This window comes from Poecilia reticulata, linkage group LG17, assembly GCF_000633615.1.
Source record: "Poecilia reticulata strain Guanapo linkage group LG17, Guppy_female_1.0+MT, whole genome shotgun sequence".
Lineage (NCBI taxonomy): Eukaryota > Metazoa > Chordata > Actinopteri > Cyprinodontiformes > Poeciliidae > Poecilia > Poecilia reticulata.
This window is the reverse complement of record NC_024347.1, coordinates 17,491,845-17,517,504: the sequence shown is the minus strand read 5'-3', so window position 1 is coordinate 17,517,504 and position 25,660 is coordinate 17,491,845. Positions and strand designations below refer to the sequence as shown.

General features: G+C 38.0%; 2 protein-coding genes and 1 long non-coding RNA gene across 5 annotated transcripts in view; 1 reads left to right on the top strand and 2 right to left on the bottom strand.

Moving 5' to 3' along the window:
- Positions 1–17: 17 nt before the first annotated feature.
- On the bottom strand, positions 18–9,147 carry LOC103479541 (uncharacterized). Of its 3 annotated transcripts, none has more exons than XM_008434030.1 (3): positions 8,896–9,147; positions 2,981–3,106; positions 18–1,519 (listed from the first exon to the last, which is right to left on the bottom strand). In XM_008434030.1, exon 3 carries the CDS (start codon positions 1,515–1,517, stop codon positions 312–314), a length of 1,206 nt encoding a protein of 401 aa, XP_008432252.1. In that variant the 5' UTR covers positions 1,518–1,519; positions 2,981–3,106; positions 8,896–9,147; the 3' UTR covers positions 18–311. The 3 variants fall into 3 exon arrangements, with proteins under 3 accessions (XP_008432252.1, XP_008432253.1, XP_008432254.1); XM_008434031.2 differs by lacking the exon at positions 8,896–9,147 and adding an exon at positions 6,710–6,876; XM_008434032.1 differs by lacking the exon at positions 8,896–9,147 and adding an exon at positions 3,230–3,278.
- LOC103479540 (uncharacterized) lies at positions 2,211–3,051 on the top strand. Its single transcript, XR_535959.2, has 3 exons — positions 2,211–2,302; positions 2,367–2,422; positions 2,972–3,051. It is a non-coding gene; the product is annotated as an uncharacterized LOC103479540 (long non-coding RNA).
- Positions 9,148–13,899: 4,752 nt separating the features above from the next.
- Positions 13,900–25,660, bottom strand: part of LOC103479539 (zinc finger protein GLIS1-like) — a 39,229-nt gene continuing 27,468 nt past the window's right edge. Inside the window, exons 5-9 of the mRNA XM_008434029.2 lie at positions 23,735–23,864; positions 21,872–22,028; positions 15,337–15,473; positions 15,156–15,257; positions 13,900–14,463 (exon numbers count right to left, since the gene is read on the bottom strand). Of these exons, the coding sequence (XP_008432251.1) occupies positions 14,321–14,463; positions 15,156–15,257; positions 15,337–15,473; positions 21,872–22,028; positions 23,735–23,864 (669 nt within the window). The 3' untranslated portion in view covers positions 13,900–14,320. The remainder of the gene's footprint in view (positions 14,464–15,155; positions 15,258–15,336; positions 15,474–21,871; positions 22,029–23,734; positions 23,865–25,660) is intronic.

The following is a 25,660-nucleotide window of genomic DNA, read 5'->3' as shown; positions in this document are numbered from 1 at the left end:
GGTCAGCTGGTTTTATTGCTGTATGCACTGTACAATGGCCGCTGAAATAAAACAAGTGTTTTGTTGACGACTTACTATCCAGAAACCACTTGTTGCCTTTTTGTTGGTTATGTACGAGGCTACACTAATGCTTTTCAAAGCTCTACGGTTGTATAATTGCGCATCTTTTTGCAGCCATCTTCACATGCGATTGTAAACGTTGGGTTGGCGGATCTGACCAGACTAAAATCTCATTATCTAAGAATGATGTTTGGACCAATCTTAACCTGTTCACTGAAGCATAATAGGTGACCTTCCACCGTATCTCAGTGTCATGACATATTTACATTCTCATATTCCCCATGGTCCGAGTCCTCCAGCTCGATGCCCGGCACCAGACTGTAGTACTCAGTGGACTGAGTCAGATAGGCCTTCTCCCTGTCTGCAGAGTCTTTCATCACTTCTGTCACGCTGACCGTGTCCAGCTCCGTCTTGCTGGCCCCGTCAGGCTCCTGGGGGCCCTGCCTCCCCTCCGAGGAGCCGGGAAGAGACTCTGCTGAGCTCAGCTTGATCTCCACCTCCTCGTAGATGTCCCTGGTGCTGCCCAGGAGACCCGAAGCCGGGCGGAGCAGCAGCTGGTTCTTCAGGATCCCCTCCTTCCCGCAGTCGGCAGCTCTGCTCGGCTCAGCGCCTGGATCCTGCTGCTTGGTGTGGTGTTGGTGGTTGCTGCAGCCAAAGTTGGGGGGCCTCTTTTTGGAGGAGCTGAAGGTGAGAGTTTCCTTTTTCTTCCTCTTCCTCCCACAGCACCAGCAGAGCAGCAAGGCGGAGAGGATGAGGAGAGGCAGGACGATGAAGAGCGCCGTAAGGCCGGCCAGGCGACAGACGTCGCTGATGCTTACTGACCACACCGTTCTGCCGGCGAGGTGTGGAGGAAAGGAGCACGTCAGGTTCCCCACGAGGTCCTCCAGCGGGTCCGTCCTGTTGGCCTGCCTGCCGGACTCCAACCCTTCCAGGAACAAACAGGAGCATTCCCACTGGTTCCCATCCAGCCCCAGTTTATGAAGACTGGGAATCTGGAATAAATCACCAGGGAGAGAGCGCAGCTGGTTCCCCTGCAAGTCCAGGCTCTGGAGGCGATCAGAGTCCTGAAGGAAGCTTTTGGGAATCTCATGGAGTTGGTTCTGTCTCAGGTCCAACTCGGTCAGACTGGGCTGGCCCGCCAGGAAGTGCTCTGGCAGCTCTCTTAGTTTGTTCCCATTTAGGAAAACTCTCCGCAGTGAAGAAGCTTGCTTTCCGCTGAGTTTAATAAGGCTGATGTTGCAGTTGGAGAGATCCAGAGTCTGTACGTTGGTGCCGTTGGTAAACACAGACCAGCGCACCTCACTGAAGGAAGAACCAGAGAAGTTCAAGCAGTAGGCATTAGCGGGAACCTCAGAGGGAAACTGGGACAAGATGGAAGCTGCTGGACAATTGGATCCATGAACCGAACTGGTCTTCAACAGCAAGGCCAACATCAGGAGATTCCAGCGGAGAACCATCTCTGCAACAAAATCACAGGGAAAATGAATTCATCAGCTCCTCCTGCAAAAACCACACCAACTATTCTGGGTCTAGTTTCTAGTGCAAATATCTTAGTACTACTGATGTCAGTTGAAGTTGGATTATGTAACTTTTATTATTTAAAACTGTCAGCATGTCGTGACAGCATATAATCTGTATAAAGATTGATTTCCTCCACCTTCTCCCTGAGCTACTATTCCCATCTGAAGAAATGTAACACTCCTGCTCAAAAACAACCAATCAGAGCCAGGAGGAGGATCTTAACGCTGTCAATCAATGCTGCTCAATGTGCGAATGGCTGACAAACAACTTACAGTTCCAGGAAAACCATTAATCCGCAGTCAGCTGTGGCCATGCTAACTAGCGTTAGCATACATGGTGAACCAGCTGTAGCTTAACAGAAAGCAAGGAGCCAAAGTGCAAGAGTGATTGACAGCGCTAAGACCCTCCTCCTGGCTCTGATTGGTTGTTTCTGATTGTCACAACATAATTATCAATTTAGCAAATATGTAAAAAAAAAAAAAAAAAACTACTTTTTTTTAAGTAAAAGTTACATACTGCAGCTTTAATATTGTATTAGATTAAAATTAGTTTCAAAAGATTAACTAATAACAGCCGCTTAGACCTTTTTTTCAGTGTTGTAGTTTGGTCTCCACTCAACAGAGGGCGCCGCTGATCATCCATAAGTGGAGCCAGTTTAAGAAAAACAAAGATGGCGGAGGGCGAACTGAAGAGGAAAGAGAAACTGTCCAAACATAGTCTGGTGAAGAACGCAAAATGCTTTTTATTAGGTTCTGTTTACAAATTTAACAGCCGTTTCTGTCCAGTTCGTTGACTCGGAGTGACAAGTGAAGTCGGCCGCCCTGAACAAATCTCTGTTCATGTAAGTGTTACACATATTTTAATCTTTCTTTAGGTATTCAGAAGTCTGACAGCTTCCCGTTTTGTTATATCTCATAAATATGTCAAATCTCTTGCTACAAGAGAAAATATTTTTTTCTCTTTTTAAGGAAATCGGCCGCTTATCAATTAATCGTTAGTCCATCGACAAAATCAATCAATGTGAGATTAACTTATTAATTGATAACTTGCATCCAAACTTACTACACTCGAAGACAAAACTAACTCTGAAGTAACTTTTCAGCAAGATATAGGAGCTTGTTTTAAATGAATAATTCCCTAATTTTGATGAAAAGGTTCAAGTTTCACTCATATTATTTCACTTATAACTTGGGAAATAAGTGCTTTGTTTAAAAATCAATATTAAGGAATTATTGACTTAAAACAAGCTCCTATATCTTGCTAAAAAGTTACTTCAGAGTTAGTTTTGTCTTATTTCAAGGGCACCAGGATATTTGCACTAGAAACTAGACCAGAAATACTTAAGGTATTGTGTTTTTGCAGTGTTTTATCCCTTTGCATCCTCCTCCAGCCTACTTGCCTCCCGTCGTCCCGCAGACCAAGATGGCGGCTGATATGCTGGTAGACTCAGCAGCTTCTCTGAGGACTCCTGTTTGCTTTGAGGGTTGTAAAAGTTGGCATGGCGACTGGGATCACTGGGGAGCGGCTGCAGGAGAGGAAACAGATGCTCGGGTGAAGGTTTTGCTATATCAACAACTCAGTTAGTTCAACTGCCCTGTCTGGGCAGTTTTTACTTTTAAGATGAGAGCTAAGCCTGCTTTAAACATACAAATTCAAACTTTGTACGTTTTGGGCTTCCATTTGGGTTTCTACTGCTCCTAAAAACAGAAAAAGTAAAAAAATAAAAATAAATAAGCTGTTTTTTGGTGTCTGGAAAATGAGCGCTTTCAAAAACCATCAGAATGTAACATCACAAATCAGCAGGGACTGCATTGTTACCTAGCAACCCCAGCGAAGCCCAGCCCATCACCTAGCAACCCACGCTGAGCTCCAGGGCATCAGCTGGTTTTACCGCTGTACAATGGCTGCTGGAAAAGACAGGAGTTTTGTTGTTAACTTCCCATCCAGAAATGACTTGCTGCATTCTTGTTGCTTGTGCAGAAGGCTCTACTTCTGCTTTTCAACGATGTATAGTTATATAATTGTGCATCTGTTTGCAGACATTTTCACATCCTATTTTCACTGCCTGCATTCATGAAGCCTCTTTTTGAACTCCTCTGGGATTTAGGATCATAGTTCAGATATTATTTTAGCTTGAGATGCTAATTAGCTGCTCCTATAAAAACAATATCTTGTCAACACAAAAATGTGGACAAAAGCCTTGAAAATGGATGAAAGATAGCTACGCTACCACTAGCATAGCTCTCTTTGTGCTAACTGTCTTCTAGGTTCTTTACTGATGTTTTTAAAAAAATCGCTAAACACTGACTAACAAAATCTTTGTCCTTATGTCACTTTAATTCCTCTTTGTATTTGTTTTCTCTTCTTTCTAACTGTACTAGTTTCTGTGTAGAAATACAGTGCATGAAGACAGATTAGCATAGCTCAACCTCTGCCTTTTTGTCTGCTAACTCAAGCCCTAATCTCTCTAACATCCAGATACGTGCTTCTTCTGCTGATAATATTACATGTTTGCTGGGTCGGCCGGTTCAGCTTGCATGTCGGCCACAGCTGGACCAATAAATCCCAGACTCCCTGCAGATGTAGCCAGCAAATAATTAACAGGAGATTGCAGCAAGAAACGTCAATTTAGGTTTTTCAGCAACAGTCTGAAAGCACGTAAAGTTTCTCTACAAAGACCTTCACTTCCTGCCTTTGTTAAAGAGCCTTGCTGAACCTGCTGATATTCTCAGAAACGGCCTATTTTTGCCTTTTTTATGTGGCATCTCTTAGCTTCGCATTGAATTAAGAAAGTAAAGGTCAGATCGTGGGAAACTGAAAAACTTTACAGTGGTTTTACATCAAAGTTTTGCTTTCTTCAGCAACATGACTGACCTTTAGAGATAAAGGCAACAAAAAACACGGCATTCTTTGTTTACCGAAAACTTCAGCCATTATCTTTACCTGTAAGGTCTTACAGATAAAGGAAAAGCTCAGGGAAAATTACATGAACTTAAACAATGGGTAAAGATATTATTTAGTCGTTTATTTATCTTCAAAGATTCTAAAAATGCTATTTTTTGCAAGAACAATTGATTTCTATGTTAATTTTTAATTGAAAGTTCTTTCTAAAGGAGCACACTGCAAAAGCACAAAATCTTACCAGAGATTTTTGGTCTAATTTTTTGTGAAAAGAATATCTTAGTATACTTGAAATTAGACAAAACTAACTTATAAGTAACTTTTCAGCAAGAAATATTAGCTTGTTTTAAGTCAATAATTTCTTAATATTATGAAAAAAATATGGCAAATTATTTAACTTATTTCAATTTTTTCCATGTTATAAATCAAATAATCTGCCAGTGGAACTTGTTTAACTTTGAAATTAAATTTTTTTTTTAAATTATACTTTTCTATCAATATTATGTTTGATTAGGGCCTCCAAGAGCCCTAATCAATTTTTTCTCAGTTTGCTGCTACTTTTCTCAGTTTGCTGCTACTTTAAGGTTAAAATTAATTATCATCATGTTTGTATGATGTAAGCTAACTAAAAAATGACGTTACTGATCACATAATTAGCATAACTTCTGTTATCATTTAGCACTTGGATTTGCTCAGGAATGATGAAGCATTTATTGTTGACATGTCGTTATATGGGGGCCCCAAGTGAAAATCTGCTCAGGGCCCCAAAACGTTTTTGACCGGCCCCGTCTTCCAGCCTCCTTCAGGCTGCCTGACAGGTTCTATTTCAGGGATTTCCTAATTCTGCAGGTCAAGACGTTTTCAGGCCTGCGTTGGTGAGTAAAGCTGAAAAACGTAGAGCTGATCCCCTGTGATTAATTCTTAGAGAAACAGAGAATCGTCTTGGTCATTATTTGAGAAACTGAATGTTCTCTGTGTTCAGTTACAGGAGGCCATCTTGCATCATCACTGTTCAAACAAACAGCCTTTCCTGCTTCCTGTTTGCTTCACACATGAGTTATTCAGGGTGGCAGGCCTTGTTTATGTTCTCCACAGTGAGGCTGAGGCAGCCCCGCTCTGCACCTCGGGTCACCAGTAATTAGTTTATTTATGTCTCCAAATCATCGGCTTCTGCCGTTTTCATCCGACTGTCTCCCAAAGCAGAGGTAACATTTAAGGTGACAGGAAATGGGTGTAATCATGTTATTTCTTTGTGTTATTCTTTTCATTTTGGTGTTAAAAATACCACAGTTTGAACCTAAATTTATATTTTAGTCAATTTGATGTCATTTGAAAATATTAAATCAGATTTTGTGACTATATGGAAGAGGTGACTTTAATCTCTGAATTTAAACTTTTTTTCTGAATTGTGACTTGGATTTCAAAATTCAGACTTTATTTTTTTACTCAAAATTCAAACATTAATCCAAGAAATCTGACTATAATCTCAGAGTTTTGACTTCAATCTCAGAATTCAGACTCTAGTGTAAGAATTAAGATTTTTTTCTCAGAATTCTGACTTTAATTTCTAATAATTATGATTTTTTCCCCCTCAGAATCAGAATTGTTGAAATTGTCTATGCACCGTCAGACAAATGTAGTCTTAAAACTCAATACATTTATATTTGGTAGATTAGATATACTTTGAGATATATTTAAATAAAACATGGTGCTTAGCCAGGCTGCAGTAAATCAATTAACTGCATAAGAATTTAAAGCTCAATAATTCCCATTTGCATGATTAATAGACTTTCTCTCTCTACCAAAAACTGAATGATAAAGTCTTGCCCTTTTTTTTAAAGACAATTTTGTTTACAGAGGCTTTGAAATCAATTTTATTGGTTCTTTCTTTTGTTTTATTTACTTATTTTGGATATTTAAAATGTTTTTTCCAGTTCCAGTCTTGGTCTTTGAGAATGCGTTTAACGTTATACTACTTGGAAAAGGTCTCAAAACAACAATATTATCGTTTATCCTGCATCTTCTGGGGCTTTTAACATGAGTTTCTTTACAGGTTGAGATTCAGTTTGGGGTTTTTGGAGTTTGGTGGCTTTTACTTTCTGTTTGGACCATCAGTCAGATCTGGCAGCCCTGGATAAGGAGAGACCAGCAGCAGATCATCATCAACCAACGATTACTACTTACTCCATTTTCCTCCCACTGTGTTTGTAACTGGATGAACGTTTACCTGCTTTTATTCAAATTCAGCGCCACTCCGATCCATTTCCTCTGTGGTTATTTGCATGCTGTTAGGTTTTATTTCCAGCTGATTACAGTCAGACAGACGGGTACGGAACAGGAAAAGTGTTGGCGACCAGTTGGTTATTTGTTTAAATTTGAAAGTTTTGGCTCAACGCTGGGAAAATACAAAATCTCACCAAGTATTTCTGTCTACTTCCTAATGCTAATATGTTACTACACATGAAATAAAACAAAACTACATTACAAGTAACTTTACAGTAAGAGCTTTTTTTAATTAATTAAGACCTTCATATTGATGAAAAAGCTCTAATTGCCCTGGGAGATTCTCACAATAACAAATTTTGCTTTAAATAGTCCCAGAAATTATTGCGATAAATGATAATGTTGTTTTGAAATCATTTTCTACTAATATAATGGCATTAATAATTCAAGAACACGTTTTTAAAGGTCAGTAAACTTTAAATTAATATGAACATTTAACACTGGAACTGGAAGACATTAAAAATGTCCCAAATAAATAAAATAAAAGAAACAACAAATACAATGTATTTTTAATTCTCTATAAACAAAATTCTCCTTTAACAAAGGGTTAGTGAGACTAAGTAAGACCTTTATCATAGAAAAAGAGAAAAATAATAAATCATGCAAATGGAAATTATTGAGCTTGTTTTAATTTATCTTGCGATTAATTGATTTATTGCGCCAAACCTCCTTATTTCAAGAGTACTGAGATATTTGCTCTGGAAACTGGAGAAAAATAGTTGGTAATGTTTTGTGTTTTAGGAGAGAATCGTTCACAGCTCCGTCTGAGCGACTCTTAAAACGGTTCAAAAGTCTTTGCATTCTTCGGTCAAGATGACCGAGACGTCAAACTCAGTCTGAGTCGGATACGTGGAGGAAAGGCTGCAGCTGTTTCAAACATTCGGAGTGAACACAGAAAACGACGAGCTGATTTCACCGCGGCAAACTGGAATCCACTGGCTGACCTTCTGGATGTCTGAGAGCGAGGATTTAAATCAGGGTGATCTCACCCTCTAGCAATGTGAGCCGCTGCTTCCTCTGTGGCAGCCGAACGGCCTCTGAATAACGGATTCATGCATCCTCTCATCAAGACGAATCTGGAAAAATCCAAGGCATGTCTCCTGTGCTTCCAATGTCCAAAAGGTTTGAATTTCAAGGCTAAAAGTTGGGAGAAATGGGACTAAACTTTACTGTAACTGGGCCAGTGGGGAAACAAGTGGGTCTGCATGATATACGACTGCGTATATCATGCGCATATCATGCGACTGCGTATATCATGCAGAAAAAAAGGAAATTTATGACAAAATTTTGAGATTAATCTCAGAAATTTTCTTGGAAAAATACAAATTTCTGCAATTGAAAAGTCAAAATATTTTCTAGAACAAATTTCAAAAAAATTTTGATAAATCTGAAAAGATTTCTTGAAGAAACACAACATTTCTGAGTTTAAATTTAAAAAAAAAAAAAATTTACTTTTGAAGCTCAAAGTTTCCAAAAGTCAAAAATGCCCAACTTTAAAATTTCTTGTAGCAAATTTCTGAGACTAATAAAAAAAAAAAAAAAACCCCATTTTTTCTATTTTTAAAAAAAAAAAAAAAAAAAGTAAATTTAAGCCCCCCAAAAAAATCTCTGAAATTTTCCAGACATAACAAAATAGGTTAGTTTGAAAAGTCAAAACGTTTTGAGACTCAGAGTATTTCCGACTTTTGAAAATGTAAAAATTTAAATTTTTTGGCTGTAATTTACTCTTTTTTTCCCTTTTCTATAATGACCCTTCATAGGGGCGCTGCACTGGAGGGGGCGCCAAAATGAAGGTGTAACACTTATTTCCAGTCAGCATTTTCGTGTTTATCAACAGTTTTTTTTTATGTATAAATGATGTAATCTAAAAGGAAGCCACGCCTTTAAAGTGCCCATATTCACTTCAGAAAGTAGAAAGTTTTCCCCCTCACTATTAAACTTAAGTCCTAATTACCCACTGTATCTCTGTACCTCCTAAGATTTGCTTTCAGTTCTTTAGCTAACATTATCCTGTAAGTCGGTGAAGAGGTTATTTATTAGGACCAAACTGGTGTGACAGGTGCATAAATCCTCATAAAATGTCTGTTTATGGCGGTCAGAGTGTGAATAAAAGGTGAGCCGTTTTCTTACCTGCTGCCTCCATCAGGTCGCAGCCTCTGAAACGGTAATGATGGCGGTTCAATCACACCGTCTGTCTCCTCTCTGCATCCCTTCGACTCCTCGGTCTGCCGCTCCGTGGGTGTGTCTCCTCCGAGCGGAAAGTGGAAACTCGGCCTCCTTTTCTGAGTGGGACTGTGCGCAGAGGCGGGTTATTTATCCGGGAGGGAGCGCTGATGAGGTTTGTCCGCTAAAAGAGCCTTTACGTCGCGTTTTAACTCATTCTGCTGGTTTGATTCTGGAAGAACTCCGGGCAAAGTTTACGCAAAGTCAACCGCAGCGTAGTGGTGACGAAGCGCCACCTGGTGGATGAAAACACAACTACAACTGCAAAAGCACGAAATCCTGCGAAGTATGTTTGTTTAGTTTCTAGTGCAAATGTCAATACACGTAAAACAAGGCAAAGCTAACAAGTCAATTCTATGATGGCCTAATAGGGCTATAGATAGGAAAGGAAAATATCAACCAAAAAAATCCCACTTGAAATTTCTCAATTTTAAAAATTTAAAAAATATATATGCTAGAAAAATATCAGAAATTTTTAGAGAAAAAAAGAAAGTCGGAAAAAAAAGACATTTCAATATCCTCAAATTTGAAAAGTTGTCAAATTTGCTTTAAAAAAGTTGAATATTTTTGACTTTTGAAACTCAATAAATTTCCAACTTTTTTTTTCTCAAATATTTCTGAAAATGTCTTGTACATTTTTTCTCAAAATGTTCTGAGATTAATCTCAGAATTTTGGTGGAAATGTAATTTTACTTTTTTTTTAAATCTACAATGATTTTGCACATTACAGGCTCTCCATATGTAGGAGCTGGTTATAAGTAAATAATTTCTTAATATCGTTTAAAAAAATGACTAATTCCACTGACAGACTTTTTTCACTTGTAACATGGCAACTTTTGGCAAAGCACTGAAAATGTTACATATGAAAAATCACTAAAGGTGATATTAATTATGTAAAGATAACATTTTCTACTTTATCTTCACGGAAGGCGAATCAAATGGAAATTTACAGCTAATCAACGGTTCAGAGAGGGAATCGATGCCCATATATGGGCACAGACACTCAGCGCCTCTGCTTTTAGACGTCTCAGCCACCAGATGGCGCCATCCGCTCACTAAACTCTTCCACTGGCTGATTTGGTCTAAATATTGCACATATACTTTAAAGTATTCAGCCTGGCAGATGTGATACTGATTGTGACAAAATCCATAAAAATCAACAAATACAGTTTTTTATTTATGTGTAAAAGACAAAAGAATGTTTATACAGTCTATACAACGATCAGTGATAATGAGACACTTCTGATCTGCTACAAAATTAGTGTAAACATTTCCTCGTTGTCAGTTTTATAGAGTCTTTATGTAAATGTAAAGAGTCCAGAGAGTTTACTGTAAACAGCTCCCACCTTTAACTGACTGTATATAAAACACATTAAAGACAGCCTACTAAAACAATGAGGAGACATACAACTTTAGGAATAAAGTTTTCTTCAGGTTAAGTTTGTTTTGCTCTCTAACTGCACATTTTCTTTTCAGTTTAAAGAGAATTTCTGTACATTCACTCGGACACTAGGGGGCAGCGATGAGTCCCGGTGCAGTTTCAGTTCTGGAAACAAGCAGGTCAGAGTTGAAAAACATCTAAGACGTTACAACTTGGATGCTAATTCAGAAATGTATGAGTGCCATTGTGGAAAGAAAGGGGGAAAAAAGGAGGAAATTTCCACCCAAAAAAAATATTCTGGGTTTCAAAAGTAGAAAATTTTCTAGAAAAACTACAACATTTTTTGATTGATCTCAAAAATGTTCTAGAAAAACCTTGAAAGTTTCAGTTCAAAACTTAAAAAATGTTCTAGAAGAAAATGCAGAGCTTCTGAAAAAAATATCAGATTTTTTCAAGAACTGGGAAGTTTATGAGTTTGAAAAGTAAAAAAAATTGCTAGAAAAAACTCTGAAATCTTTAGATTAATCTTAGAAAATTTTTAGAAAAAAAACATGGACATTTTTGAGTTCTCAAACTCAGAAATTTAATAGAAAAAGCTGAAATTTCAAGCTTAATCTCATAAATTTGATGGAAAAAAAAATTCTGAGTTTGAAGTGTCGGAAATATGCTAAAAAAAAAAACTCCGAAATTTTCCAGAAAAAACCTGGAAATTTGAATTTGAAAAATTTTACATTTTCAACTTTTGAAACTCAGAATTCCAATTTTTTTTGTAGAAAATTTACTAAAATATCCTCAAAAAATATTTTAGATATTTTTTTAGCAAATTTTCAACATTTCAAACTCAAATTTTCTTGGAAAAACAAGTCAATTTCTGAGTTTGACTTTTTCACTAAATTTCCTCCTCCTTTTTTGTACAGAAGGGTCTTAATGTGCCTTTGTAGAAATGTCACTTTAAATGTGTAAAGGTTTAAATCCAACTTAACTTTTCTTTTTATAAACCAACTACAAACTAAAAGATCTGCAAAAGATTGTAAAAAAAAAAAAGCAAAAAAACAAAACAGGATTTTTACAAATTTCCAACTAAAAATTCAAAACGTTTCCAGACTTCCACATGTTTTTCAAATCACTTTTTTTTTCACTTTTTGGACGTTTGTGTATTTTCTCCTTTGGTTTTTTATCATCTGCATATTCTGACAAACATTCAACATGATGCTGAGTTTGGCTTTCATTTAAAATTTCACTGCTCTTCTTGACATCAGCAACATTTTGGATCAGCTCTGTTTTTTTTATCTTTCGGACTCCGACATGTCAGATCTGGACTTGATCATTTCTAATGCAGAGTCTTTAAATCACAGTTTGTTATCTGTGATATGTTTATTTTCCCTGTAAAAAAAAATTCCCCAAAGTTGGACTAACAATTCTCTGGCATTTATATTTGGAAAAAGCTTAAGAAGCACAGATCCAATTTAAAACAGCCTTCAGAAGAAGTGAAGTGGCTCATTTTAATTTTTGAGTCTGTCATTATCTGTAATTTCTGTCTGGTTCGATGCGGTTAAGTAAAAATAATAACCATTTTCCAGACGTATTGAGGTTTTCTATCGTATTCTATCTTTTCACAGACTTTTCAAAGCTCTATAGAAATCCTGAAATACCCTAAATAAACGTGGCAAGTTTGTTTATCCATGTTTGTCTTCCTTATGCTGATCAGGTCTCACCATATTTGGCTTCATTATTATTGCTCTAAAAATATTGAAGCAAGTGTTTTATTACTTTGTTTTTAGCTTCCTCGTTTATTCTTGTCTTCAGTTTCTTGTGTTTTTGTATTTATTTCTCTTACATGACTTAGTTTCTGCGTTTATTTTTAATTTTCACTCAGTATATGTTTACCTTCTCTCACAAGCTGTGCTTCCGTTAATGTTTTTACATTTTGAATTAGAAAAGGTTGACGGAAATGCTAAAATTTGAAATAACTTCTTCAATTTTACAGAAAAGCGTTTTTTTCCCTCTCGCTTGCAGTGGTTTGTGGCTTTTTCAAAAGAAAAAACAAACACATGAGCTAAATAAGTAGCAAACGCTCCCATCCACTGATGTGTCCGTGCCTTACCAGAGGCACGAAACGGGAAAATTTATTGTTTTAATTTTCCCACTCAGAGGGGGGAAGTCAACTCTGCTTTCTGTGTATTACAGCCATGCGTAGCATCAACATCTGACAAAATTACGCTTTACGTAACCTTGTAGATTCGCTCCAAACCAGCAGATAAAAACGTGACTAATTCGCTTATTTAACCATTTTTTTTTGCAAAATCTTAAAGGGACAGTAATATGTGTTTTCCAGGCACATGGTGCCATTTTATGGCACAATAAAGTAACTGTTACCTTCAGTTCAGTTCAGAACAACTGAATGCCTTGAAATTGGGCCTCTGTCTCTTTAAGAAGCTCCTGCTCTTTCTGAAACGCCGCCTTCAGGAAGTCATCACAACATGGCTCCTCTATTAACCCTTTAGCAACGTTTTACTGAGAAGTGGCTCGTATGATGAGCTCAGCAGATTTGCAGTTCCACCAGGTGTTCGCTAATTGATGCTGGCTAGTCTGAAGGAGCTGAGAGGGGGAGGAGCTGCTTCTCGAAGGCGGAGCTAGGTCCACCCAGGTGTTTTGCACAGCTGAACGGTTGAAGGATTTCTCAAACATGTATGAAAGAATTAAAGCGACACTCCAGGTTTGTTTTTGGTGAGGGAATAAAATTTTAACACGATGTAAAGCCAAAAAAGTTGATTTTACAGGATGCTGCCCCTTTAAGAAGGATAATTTTGTTTCCACCTCTCTGACTCTTTCCTGACTTTTTTAAAAATTCAACTTCGATGGGAAATTTTATATTATTGAATGCTGAAGGAATGTTGTGTTTTAAATGGGCCGGTCTTTAAGGTCGCTTCATTGGGTACACTGCAAAAACACAACATCGCACCAAGTATATTAGATTCTAGTGCAAATATCTTGGTACAGTGAAATAAGACACAACTAACAAGTAACTTTTCAGAAATACATAGGAGCTTGTTTTAAATAAATAATTCCTTAATAGTGATGAAAAAGTTACATTATAAGTGAAATAATCTACCAGTGCACTAAGAAAAGAAAACGAAGGTCCAATTTAAAAAAAAAAAAGAGTTAATTTGTTACATGTAACTGAATTAGTTTTGTCAAACTTAATTTATGTTGACAGCTTAATAAAGTTAACATATTTGCTTGGATAAACTTAATTTGATTACTTTAAACAAATCAACTCATTTTTTAAAGTTGGATCACCTGTTTTCTTTTTTCAGTGATAGAACAAAATATTTTCTCTGTATTACATGTTAAAATTTCTCATTATAGTTATATTTTTTAAAACAAGCTCCTGTATCTTCCTGAAACGTTACTTGTAAGATAGTTTTGTTTTATTTCAATTGACCTAAGATATTTGCACTGGAAACTAGACGTAGAATACTTGTTTTGTTTTGTGCATTTTAGTAATAAATCTCTCTTGTCTCCCTAAATAGTCACCATTTTCTGTTATAATCTGCTGACTGTCAGTTATTGAGCCCAGCTGGAGAGAAAACTGCGCTCCTCTGCAGTTTGTTGTGCAACCAGAAACATTCACAATAGTTTAAGTTCGGCATCGTTGAGGGAGGCGGAGGACGATTACGGAGCAAGTACTCGCTTCAATCCAGATCACAAGCGCTTCTGTCATCTCTGAATACAAAGTTCACCGCTTCCTACATCTGGATGTGGTTACCAGATGTGCCGTTCCGGTCAGTTTGCCTGAAAGTTTCCTTCTCTCTCCAGTTGTGTTTGAGCCATTAAAGAAGAGCGATAATGATAAGTTCCTGCTGGAACTGCAGCACATTGTACAGTAGATTAATGATCCTTCATGCTGCGTTTCGTTCGGTCTTCACTGACAACGTGTTCGGGTTTTCATCATGAATCCAAGTAGATGGAGTAGATCTGACTGAGGCAGCGGTCCACACCTCCACTCTGAAACAGGAAGCTGTCTTCTGGACACGGAGACGAGGAGAAGTTGTCCTCGGCTTGGCCTTGCATGTCCTGCAGCAAGTCGAACCCTGAGAGAAGCAGAACAGGAAACTCAGATTTTTTTGTGTTTTCTCTTAGTGTGCTTTCACACCTGATAGTCCGGTAGACTCTGTTCGCTTGGGGACCAGAATTGCAACATTTGTTACATTTTCAGCTGCTGTGGTTCGCTTTCACGCTGCACTGTATCAAACGATCCAAACTGAGTGAAATAGCTGTTCCCCTCCTCGTCTGTGGGGGCGCTACACCAAGAACCACTAAAGGAGATGACACAAAACCTCTGAAGAAGACATTTTCGGCTTTTCCTCGTATGTCTCGGCATTATTCTACACGCCGAACCGTTGCCGTAGCAACTGACACAACACCTCCGGAAGAGATATTTTAAATATCCAAAATAAATAAAACAAAAAAAAAGGGTCTAGTTGAGACCAAAGCACCAGATTTTGGACTTTTGTTATCCAATTTTGTTAGAAAAAGAGAAAAGAAAAAAAAGATAAATTTTCATTTGCACGATTTATCAAATGGAAATTATTGAGGTTGCTCCAATTTATCATGCGATTAATTGATTTATTACTAATTGCAACAGCCTTAAGTCCATAACATGATGCTATGAACTAGGTGATCCTCTGTGGAGAGGCTTTTAGTCAACATAGTAGTTAGTTTAATCTGCCCTAATTGCTGAAAACAAAAAGCTGTGAAGTTGTCAGATTATTTGACATCCTACCTGCAGTGTGAGAGGCTGATGGGTTTGTGAAGTAGCCACCAGGCGTTTCAAAGCCTCCGTTGCTGATTGGTGGAACCAGTTTTCCCTCCTGATAGACACATTCTTGGAGGACCAGAGCAGCAAACCAAAGTGTTACTCCGGAGCTGAACACGCTGCGTGAAGGTGAGGAAGTTGTCATTACCTGGTTGCTGCTGCAGGAACACTGGCTGCTGGTGGCTGTAGGTTTTCTGGAAACCTTGCAGCTGGATGTCGCATCTTTCTGAGGAGGAGCTCGCTGGCCGGAGGTCCGCTGACTCAAACATCGGCGTCGATCTGTGCCTGGTGAAAAACAATGTTTACATTATTAAAAATATAAATGTTCACATTGGTCCGCGACGCGCCGTCGCCACGGTAAAGCGTGCTAACGATGACGCTAATCATCGTTAGCATGGACCGGAAAGCTAGTCAGAGTTGATGTAGTCAGGTACGGGAACCTAAACATACCGCCATGACAGTAGCCATTGTTGTGCAATTTGACATCTTGAAAGTAAAATTGCTTTACAGAAACATGCCAGTACTTTTTTGGCTATATCGAAATTATTGTTTATTTCAGGTTATTTCGCAAAACTGTAATGAAAACACTTTTGTCCGTATCACGAGTTACATGTTCGATGACCAGACGTTGCCACTGGCGCAACAGGAAGAAGTGGGCGTATGATGGCGCAGCATGTTGTTTACACAAGCATATTAATAATTGTCTTTCCTATTTAATGGAAACAAAATAGTGGGGGGGGGGGGGGGGTTTAGCAGACATTTAGCTGGTATTTGTAATTTGAGGATAAATTCAAGCATATTCATGTGTTGCTACCTGCCTGCTAGCTGTAACATTACATAAGGCATAAAAGAAATTCATTATATAGCTGTTGCTTGAGTTGCTTTATAGTGATGTTCAATGCTTTAAAGCCAAAATATCTGATTAATTTGAAAATAACTTTCTCTGAAAGGTAAACACAACCTCCTTATAGCTTTGGATTAGCTTAGGTTGGTAGCTAATCTGAAATTTATCTACAGGGTTATCTCAGCTGATACACAAAGAGTTTTTCATAACTGCACAAAACCTAATTAAGAAAAACTTAACCATTTATTTAAACTTAAACATCTGGTAGTTAAATTACTTTTCAGGGTAAATAAACTTAGCTTATCTGTAGGGTAGCTTAGCTTTAGCTTCACTGTAGCTAGGGCTAATGTTACCATCCAAGTCTCTCATAATAACATTTACCTCATGAAACATAACATAGATCTCTTTATATAGTGAACATCTGGTTGTTGTTGAAACAATGTGGAAATTTATGAAAAGTTGCAAACTTCCCAGACAAAATCATGGAAATTTCAAAATATTTTTTTAGCACATTTTTGACTTTTCAAACTAGGAAATTTTCATGTTTATTTTTCTAGAATTTTTTTTAATTAATATCAAAATTCCTGCATTTTTCTCTATAAAATTTGTAACTTTCAAACTCAGAAACATACTTTTTTCTCTAGAAAACTTCTGAGATACTCCTTTTCTCACTATCTACATTGACCCTGATATGGTGTATTAAGTAGCTACTACTTTTCCTTATTCTGTTATTTGATTGTCAGAATGATCAATAGATTATTGAAATGATTGTTTACAACTGCCCTAAATCCATTATTAGGCATAAGGGGCCTTTATTATTTTTATATACGGCCTTGTTGGTCTGGATAACGTTTTTCTCTTTTATGAAATTTTCACTTGAAAATATCGTTTCGTATTTCTAAGTTACATATTAAAATTAGTTTGATGTAAAGGGCAAGAGTGAGAGAAAAGGAAAAACAGCAACGGATACATTTATTCATTCAAGATTTTCTTTCCGAGAGTGGAGTTGAACTGAAACGCGCTGCTCAAACTAAACCAACCTGGGACTTTAAATGATGCAGAAAGCCATTAATCATCTTTTTTTCGTCAGGACTTTTAACCTACACACAGTGCAGTATGTAAAAAGTGTTTTCCACCTCAGAGAGTGTAATGTAGACACCCCTTGATGATTTGAGCAGAGCTGTATCCGTTGCTGCGGAGCAGGAATGTGCTGACTGTGCGCAAACACTCTGACTCAACATGGAAACAAATGAGTCAATGCAGCCGGTTCGACAAGAACGAAGAAGGCAGCTGGATATCTCAAAGGAGATACGCAGCTGAATCCCCCCTCCTGGCTCTGGTATTTCACTCCCGTCTCTTCAAAGAGCGCCCTCTCTCTGCGTTTCTCTCCGGGATGATGTACTGTAGCAGATTCATCCCCGGGGAGCAGAGTGGCCTTGGAGGGTTTTAGTGGGCTTCATAAACAAGCTGGGCTTTGTCAAACACACAGATGGCCTCTGGCCCAAACGCAGTCAATATTTGCATCTGACCAGCTGCAAAAAAAGAGAAAATGTTTGGAGATTTCTTATCATATCTACCATTTATCAAACCCAGAACCCTTTATTATGGATTTCCCATGTCAAATGCTATTACGTTTAATTTAACAAACTCTGCTTTCAGTGGAGAAACCCAATAAAAGCCCAAATTAATCAGAAGGACTTTCTGAAACCCAAACTGATATAAATCACAGATGGCTGTGGTTTCTTGAGGTAATAAAGACCAGGCTTTGTATACGATTATGTAAACAAAGTAGGCTTTGATATAGTGGGACTGTTAAATGTGCTGCGATGACTCTAAGCCCCAAAAATCCAACACATTCCCCTCAGTGGCCCCTGAAACTTCAGCGCTGACCTTGGCTATAAAAGTCTGCTCCACAGCTTACATTCCTGCAGCGCTGCAGCAGCATAGCTGAGATGTTTCAGCCGCGCTGGGCTGATGCGTCGCTGCGCGGCCGCTCTGACGCGCCGGCCTCGCATGGCTGTCAGCAGAACCTCAGGGAAACGGCTCCTCTGATCATATATTACCAGCTAACCACCCTCTTGCTGCGCTTTTTTTCTGCCTTTAACTGGAGCCAGCTGCAGTAAACGCTGTGCATCTAGAAGAGGAGTGGGCAACACTTTGTCTCTAGTGGCTCATACTGACTTAGTTACAACTTTTGAAAGGTAACACTTGGGAGTGAATAATGGGCTCAATATGCTGTCCACTTTAATCAAATTTTAAAAAAATGTAACTGGAAAATAAAACAAAATGTTTTCAAGATTTAACATGACAAATATTGCTGCAGTAAAAAAGTATTTGTCCCCCTACAGTTGTTCTTCACAAAATTAAAGGGGACCCATCAGGTAAAAGTAACAGCTTGCACGTTTTTATACTTCCATTTTGTTTTTAACTGCTTCTAAAACAGCTAAAGAACTTTAAAAAAATGAGTTTAATGTTTTTTGGTGTCTGGAAAATTAGCTGTTTCAAAAACCTGATTGTTACATCACATTTGACAGGCACTGCACCGTTACCTAGCAACCTCTGCCAAGACCAGCCCCGTTACCTAGCAACCCAAGCAGAGCTCCACCACATTTGGTCAGCTGACTTTACCACTGAGTTTTGCTGTTGACTTACCATCCAGAAACGACTTGCTGCAGATTTTCTCTGGTTTTATATCAAGGATTTAATCACAACTTTCTGATTATTGTGATTATTTGTACTCCTGCTTGCGTTTAAACTACAGGTGCCAGAACTCAAAGAGTAATAAATAGCCTGCTTCCTGTTTGTCATGTTGTATTTCGGCAATAAGCTCATGTTTTTTTTTAGTGTCTAGAAAGTGAACCTTTTCAAAAACCTGCGCAGTTACCTAGCAACCCAAGGAAAGTTCCACCCGTTACCTAGCAACTGAAGCAGAGCTCAAGTACATTTGGTCAGCTGGTTTTACCGCTGTTTGTGTGAGTTTTGTTGGTTAGTTGTACAGGAGTCTCTACTTCTGCTTTTCAAAGAAGTACGGTTGGAAATGTTTGTGTGAATTAACAGCGAAGAAAAAATATGAAAGGCTTCCACACTGAAATAAAGTAACGTGAGCAACAAATGCTCACAAACATGTCAAACATGACGGCGGTGAAGTGAAACAAGCAGCGAAGAGCCTAAGAAAGCTGATTCTGTGTTTTAGTTGAGCAAACAGAAAAACATGCAAATGTGTCAAACTTAGTCTTGTGTCACTTTGAGCTTCTGCAAAGTAAACTTTGTCTTCTTCTCTTTCCTCAGAGTCGTATAACAGTGTTTCTGTGTGGAGGCCGACCCGGTCGCCGCCTCCATCCCTCGCTTTTTTCCTCTCCACCGCAAAACACACAAACACGGCGCATCACAAACGGCGCCGCCGCTGAACCCGGAGAGTGTTAAAGGAGGCCGCAGTGGCTCGGCCCGCCAGAGCAAACCTGGGGCTGAGGTCACGGCGCGATGATGTCGGAGCTACGCAGATTTACCTTCACCTGTTTTTAATGTGTCGTTAAGTTATCTGGAGGAAAAACAAACGCTTGTCTGCTGTTGGGTTTGGCCGGTTGTTACGACTTTATTCTTATATTTCGACTTCAGACTCGTGCGACAATTCTTGGAATATTTACTTTATTCTTATAATTTTATTCCTTTATTCTCATTATTTTGACTTTATTCTAGTAATATTGATTTTATTCTCAATTTTATTTCTTTGTCATTTCGACTTTATTCTCGTACAACTTTACATAATTTTATTACTTTATTCTCATATTATTATGACTTTATTCTTGAAATTGTGACTTTATTCTTGTATTATTTTGACTTCACACGCGCATGAATTTATTCTTGTAATTTTATGACTTTATTAAATTATGATGAGGAGTAATAAAACCTTTCATGACATTTTTATGACTTTATTCTCATAATTTCATTTTCATTTTATTGTAAGGCCCTAATGCGCCACCCGACAAGTAATAAATACTTTTTTTCTCCCACTAAATCATAATTCGGAGAGCACATTTTATATTTATTCTGGTTGTCATTCTATTATTGTAGCATTTTTTTATTTGAATTATTTAATTGTGACAAAAAGGCAAAAACTGACATTTTTGAGGGGATAATTAGCTTTTAATACACAAAGCCGTTTGTTGTCATTAACCGTATATCTGTTACCTCTAACTACACCCAACCAGATTCCATATTTATTTTGGCTTCAGCTCTGCCAACTTGATTTATTAATATTATGTCCAAGAAATGCACCTTGTTGTTTCTTTCTTGGCATGACAGAAAATATTAAAAGAGCTCAGGAAAGTCTGTATACAAATAAAAAGGCCCGTGAGGATGGTAAATGACGTAGGACTTCATGAACTCACTAACTTGTTACTTTTTAAGACGCGGGCCTTGGGCTTCTTGGATCTGTTACCGTTTTAAAAGTGTCCAAATAATGAACAAATACTTTCTGGCTTCATACAAAAATACCCAGACAGTACAACATGTTATTGCTTAAGTGGAAAATAAACTTTTCTCAAATGTATAAATTTAATTTTATGGAGTGACGTAGATGTTGAGCTTTAGGAAAGTTCAAACACTTGTTAACAGAGACATTTGTGACTGTAAATGTGATAAATTTAGCTGTTTTTATTTTTAATTTATCTTATTATCTAGCCATAAACAAGTTTGTCGAAGAAACTCCAAAGCAACATCAGAAATCAGCTGAAAAACTGCATGAAATCAGAAAATATCAGGATTTTGTAATACTTAGGTTGGTGTTTTTCAAAGTGGGCACCACCAGGGGGCGATAGCAGGGCCTCAGAATGAAAGAAAAATAAAAAAAGACAATAGTCTGTTTTTCAATCATCACAAAATATAAACAATTTCTTTAAATGTTCATGTTTCCAATTGGCTCCCAGTCAGATTTATCGAGCTACTTTGCTTCTCCAGCTAGCATAGTCAAATTTACAATGAGAAAAATACCCCATGCCTAATTAAAATTAAAATTGTTTAGCAGTATTAGAGCTAAATGGATGTAAAAATGATTAAATAATGAGTAAAAATACTTTTCTTAACATATCTTGCAGCATTGTCTGTGAGTTTGTTGGTCAGAAGCTAATGCTGTTTGGGGATCCATAGCATGGAAAAGTTTGGGAACTCCTGTTATTTCCCAACAAACAGCCATGACTAATAATATATCGGCAATAAAAGTAGATTTACATGCAAAGCTTTGAAGGTTTTGAGGCCGTAATCTCCAGGAACTAAACTGAAAGTTGCGTAGAGGTTTAGAAAAAAGAAGCGAGGTGAAAGTTTATTACTCTGTCTATTCTTCTGCATCCCACATACCTGGCAGGCGTTTGGCTCAAGCGTCCAGTTTTGGGGGATAGATTCAGGACAATGAGCTGCTTTTAGTGCAGACACACAGAGGAGCTATTTTTAGCTTTAGCATAAAATACCTCTGCATGCCCAATGCCAAAACAAAATCCAATTCGGCTCAGTCGTCTTAGGTTTGCAGAAGAAATCCCAGCTACTTCAAACTTTGCCAGACACCACAAGGGATAAGAGGTAAACCATGTTTTCTCTTTGCTTTTTGAAGATTTAAGCCTGCCTCTGGGCGCATGATTAAATGTAATTAAAGTGCTCTGTTTTCCTGGGAAAAATCTGAGATAACAGTGGTAAAAAATTTAAATATTGTGACGTTCACCATGTCATCCAAGAGGCTTAAACCCAGAAAAACAGCAGCAGTAAAAAACAAATGACATCTATCACTGCAAACAAATGAAATGTCCAGCATCTTTAAAAGGGTAAGAATAGTTTTTGATGTTACGCTCACCCGTCCCTCATTGTTCCCAGGCTGGTCAGTGAAGATACGGGACTGTTGGCATCAAAGTTGCCCTCCAGGCCGGGGTAACGGGAGCGGCTGTCTGCAGATGGGGGCATCAGCTCTGGGTTCCTGCTGCTGTGAGACGAGCTTCGGTTTGAGTACACACCTGAAACAGAGCCGCAGGTATTTTTAGAGGCGTACTAAAACCGAACGCAAAGAAAACTGGATTCTAGGCTTGGATTTGGGTTAAAACTGTTGATGGAAATCTAGTTATGCTTTAAAAACATTGAGCTGGAGACTTAAAACTAAATCATATCCTCCAGTCTGACTACTTCTGTAAGCTGTCGGGTAATGGATTAATCCATTATTTAATTATAAGTTCATAATCAATTCTTGTAAGTTAGGTTTCAAAAATGCAAGCAAACAACTTCTAACTTTAGCTAGAAGGAATATTACAGGTGGCTTTTAATGCTTATGGTTAAATTTGTGCTGCTTTGACCTTTGTCCACTAGCTAAAACTTACCCACTAAGCTACATTAACAAAAAACTGCTTTTCTGTTAACTTTCAAAGACGCTTACAGCTAACTAACTCATCTAATAATAGTATTTATGTTATGTTTCATCAATGTTAGCAAATAACTGCTGACTTTCAACTATGCTAGCTATTAACAGTTAATTACTGACCATTAAATATACTGGAGTTAGCTTTGAAACAGGCTAACAGTTATGGTGACAACAACTCTAACAAAAAACTGCTAGCTGCTTTAGCTAAAGCAGTATTTGTATTAGCTTTCAACTTTTCTAACAGCTAACAGTTAAATGCTTCTGTTAGCTGTGTTTTTACCTTAACAATGGTAACTACATTATTAATAACTGCTAACTATATCATCTAAAAATAGCATTTCTGTAATGTTACAACAATACTAACAAATAACTGCTAACTGCTATAGCTATGTCAGTATTTCTGTTAGCTCTCAGATACGCTGTCATTAACCACATCACAATGTCACATCAGCAAATCCCTTTAAAAAACAGCTTATGTCAGCAGATAGAATAATGAAAACCGATCAGATGTAATTGGACATAATGTAAACGCAAACAGTATACGGTTTGCACAACCAAGATTTCTGCTGAAGATCAAGGAAATAAACTATTTTGAAAAAAGAAGCAGCCTGAAGGCTTCAGAGCCACCTGTGCAGATAATGTTAACACAAAAACATCTTTTTTTTTCATGTTTACATGTCATAAACTGGATCCTAAACACTTTGAGTTCATGCACAGTTTATGAAGCCAGCAAAAAGCATACATAGTGTATTGAGAAGAAAGGTTTCTGACTCTGTTTGTCCACTTCTGATAAGGACAAAGTCCTCCTGGGATTGTTTCAGAATTAAACACTGACACGCTTGTTTTGCCCTGAATAAACATAGCTCGCTGTGTGCCGTTTGAGGCTTTTCCCTCAAAGTCCTCGGAGTAAAACTGCAAGTAGTCTGAAGTAATAGACATGGACAGCTCTCCTGGACACACTCTCCTTTCCTGTGCCAAGTCAGCCTCAGTATCCCTGACAGCTTCTTGATCCACGTTCAGCCATTGAAGGAGGGGAAAAAATAGAGCTTGGCGCAAAACCTGGTGTTGGAGGAGCTGGAAGAGCGGGCGGAGTGAGGGAGGGCCCGCTCACTCGCTCGCCCGCCTGCGTTCAGCGCCCGGTAATTGGACAAGGTAAACACCGGCGCGATGAGCTATGGTAGCAGGAATGAGGCGGGAGGGAGCGGAAAAGGAGCGAATGAGGCGATGGGAGAAACAGCCCAGGTGTTTGAGCGGTTACAACATCTCTTTGTTGGAGGGTAAACACAGACGCTTGCTACTGTTTCGTACCTGTGAAGTCATCCAAGGCTGGTAGAGGCGAGCTGTTTTCCCGCTGGTGGGAGCAGGCCGAGCTGTGGAGATGCTGCCTCGCCAAGCAGTCACTCAAAATGTCCGATTCCAACACGGTATGCACATGAGCCTGCGAGTAAGACACAATACAGATGTTCGGCCTTAACGACGGAGCTGCGCTCTTATGTTGCATGTGAAGGAATGAGAGTAATCACGGCGCTTTGCCAAACAGTGCTTTCCCACTTCTCTCACGTTATAACCACAAGTGTCAGAGTATTTTATTGGGATTCCATGTAAAAGGAAGATTATGCTTGTTTTCTTAAACATTTTTTTACATGGAAAAATATGAAAACGTGACATATTAATATTCGGAATCAATCAGATTAATTGTGTCCAATCATTTATTGAAATAATCATCAACTAATTTAGTTATTGGTAAATTGTTAACTGGAGTATACGGACTCTTAAAAAGGCCATTTGAAGAAAGAACAACACATTCAATTCGGCCAAAACTGCACAAAAACAACACACTAGAGCTGGACAATATGGCTGAAAAACCACAAAATAAGCATTTCAAATCAGTTGATATTGATCATTATTGATTATATATCTTTAAATATTTAAAATATTGCCAAACTGGTGGCGTCACCTTTCCTCTTTCATCCACAGTTTTCACTCCACATCGTTGTTGTTTATTTATAGACAGTTATGAGGCGAAGAGGCAGAACCAGAAACTGCAGCTGCGGTTGCTCAGCAGGCCGTTGCTAGGCAACCACAGAATGAGTTGCTAGGTAACCAAAGAGTGAGAGAGTCAGTTGATTCCACCAACTTTCCTTCGTATTAATATTATCTAGTGATTTTTGATCACGTGTCTATCTCAGTATGCATTGTTTCTGATTTACTGTCCAGCCCTGAAACTTACATGCATTTTACATTCAAGTGAAAAATAAAACCCAAAACTATTAAGCACCTTTTTTAATCACATTTTTAATCAGCTAATCCAAAAAACAGATCGGCTCTGTACACTGTACTGACATTAGGTTGAGCAGAAAGGGTTGAGTTTTTCCACATATTGATGTTAGAAGTATTTTTGTTTTATCATTTTTTAGCATAATTTCTAGCAAATGATCAAGCGAACACTGAAGAAATGCTCCACTGTTGTATTTTAGGCAATAAAATATTTTATTATTTTAAAATGAATTGTGTTTAATTGCATTTGTTTCTAATTTTGTATAAAATAAGCATAGGCAGTTATGCTCGACCTTAGTCCTGAACTCGGCCGTCACAAGTCTGCAGAATGTGGCATATTTTCTGAGCTGATTAATCGGTTATTGGCTAGAATAAGTGATGGAATAATCATTTACTAAAATAATTGTTGGTTGCTGTCCTGATTGGGTCTTGAACCACTGATAGTTTCTATCTTTAGAAATGATATTTGAAAAGTTTCCTTATTATAGTCAATCATTATTGCCCCAGATCTGACCCATGAAGCGCTGAAGTGTAAACATTGAGTTAGGGGGCGGGGCCAGCAGCAGCTCATTTGAATTTAAAGAGACAGAGTCCCTAAAACAGCTCGTTCTGAAAGGAGGTCTATAGGCAGGACTGACCAGACTAAAATCTCATTATCTAATAATTACTTTATCCAAAATATTCAATAAACATGCTTTATTTAGCCCATAAACTTATCCTAACTTGTTCAAGGAAAAGTAATAGGTCTCCTTTAAAGTTGCAACTTGGCAAAATGTGTAAAAGTATAAAGTATGAATACTTTTACTGCCTAATAGTGGAGAAATTCAGGTGCATTAGCAGCATAAAGACAAGTAGATTCACACAAAAGGTCAAAATGTATTATCAATATATATATATATAAAAAAAAAAACTAGTAGTACTATTATACATAAAATACATAAGAAACACTGCGCACTT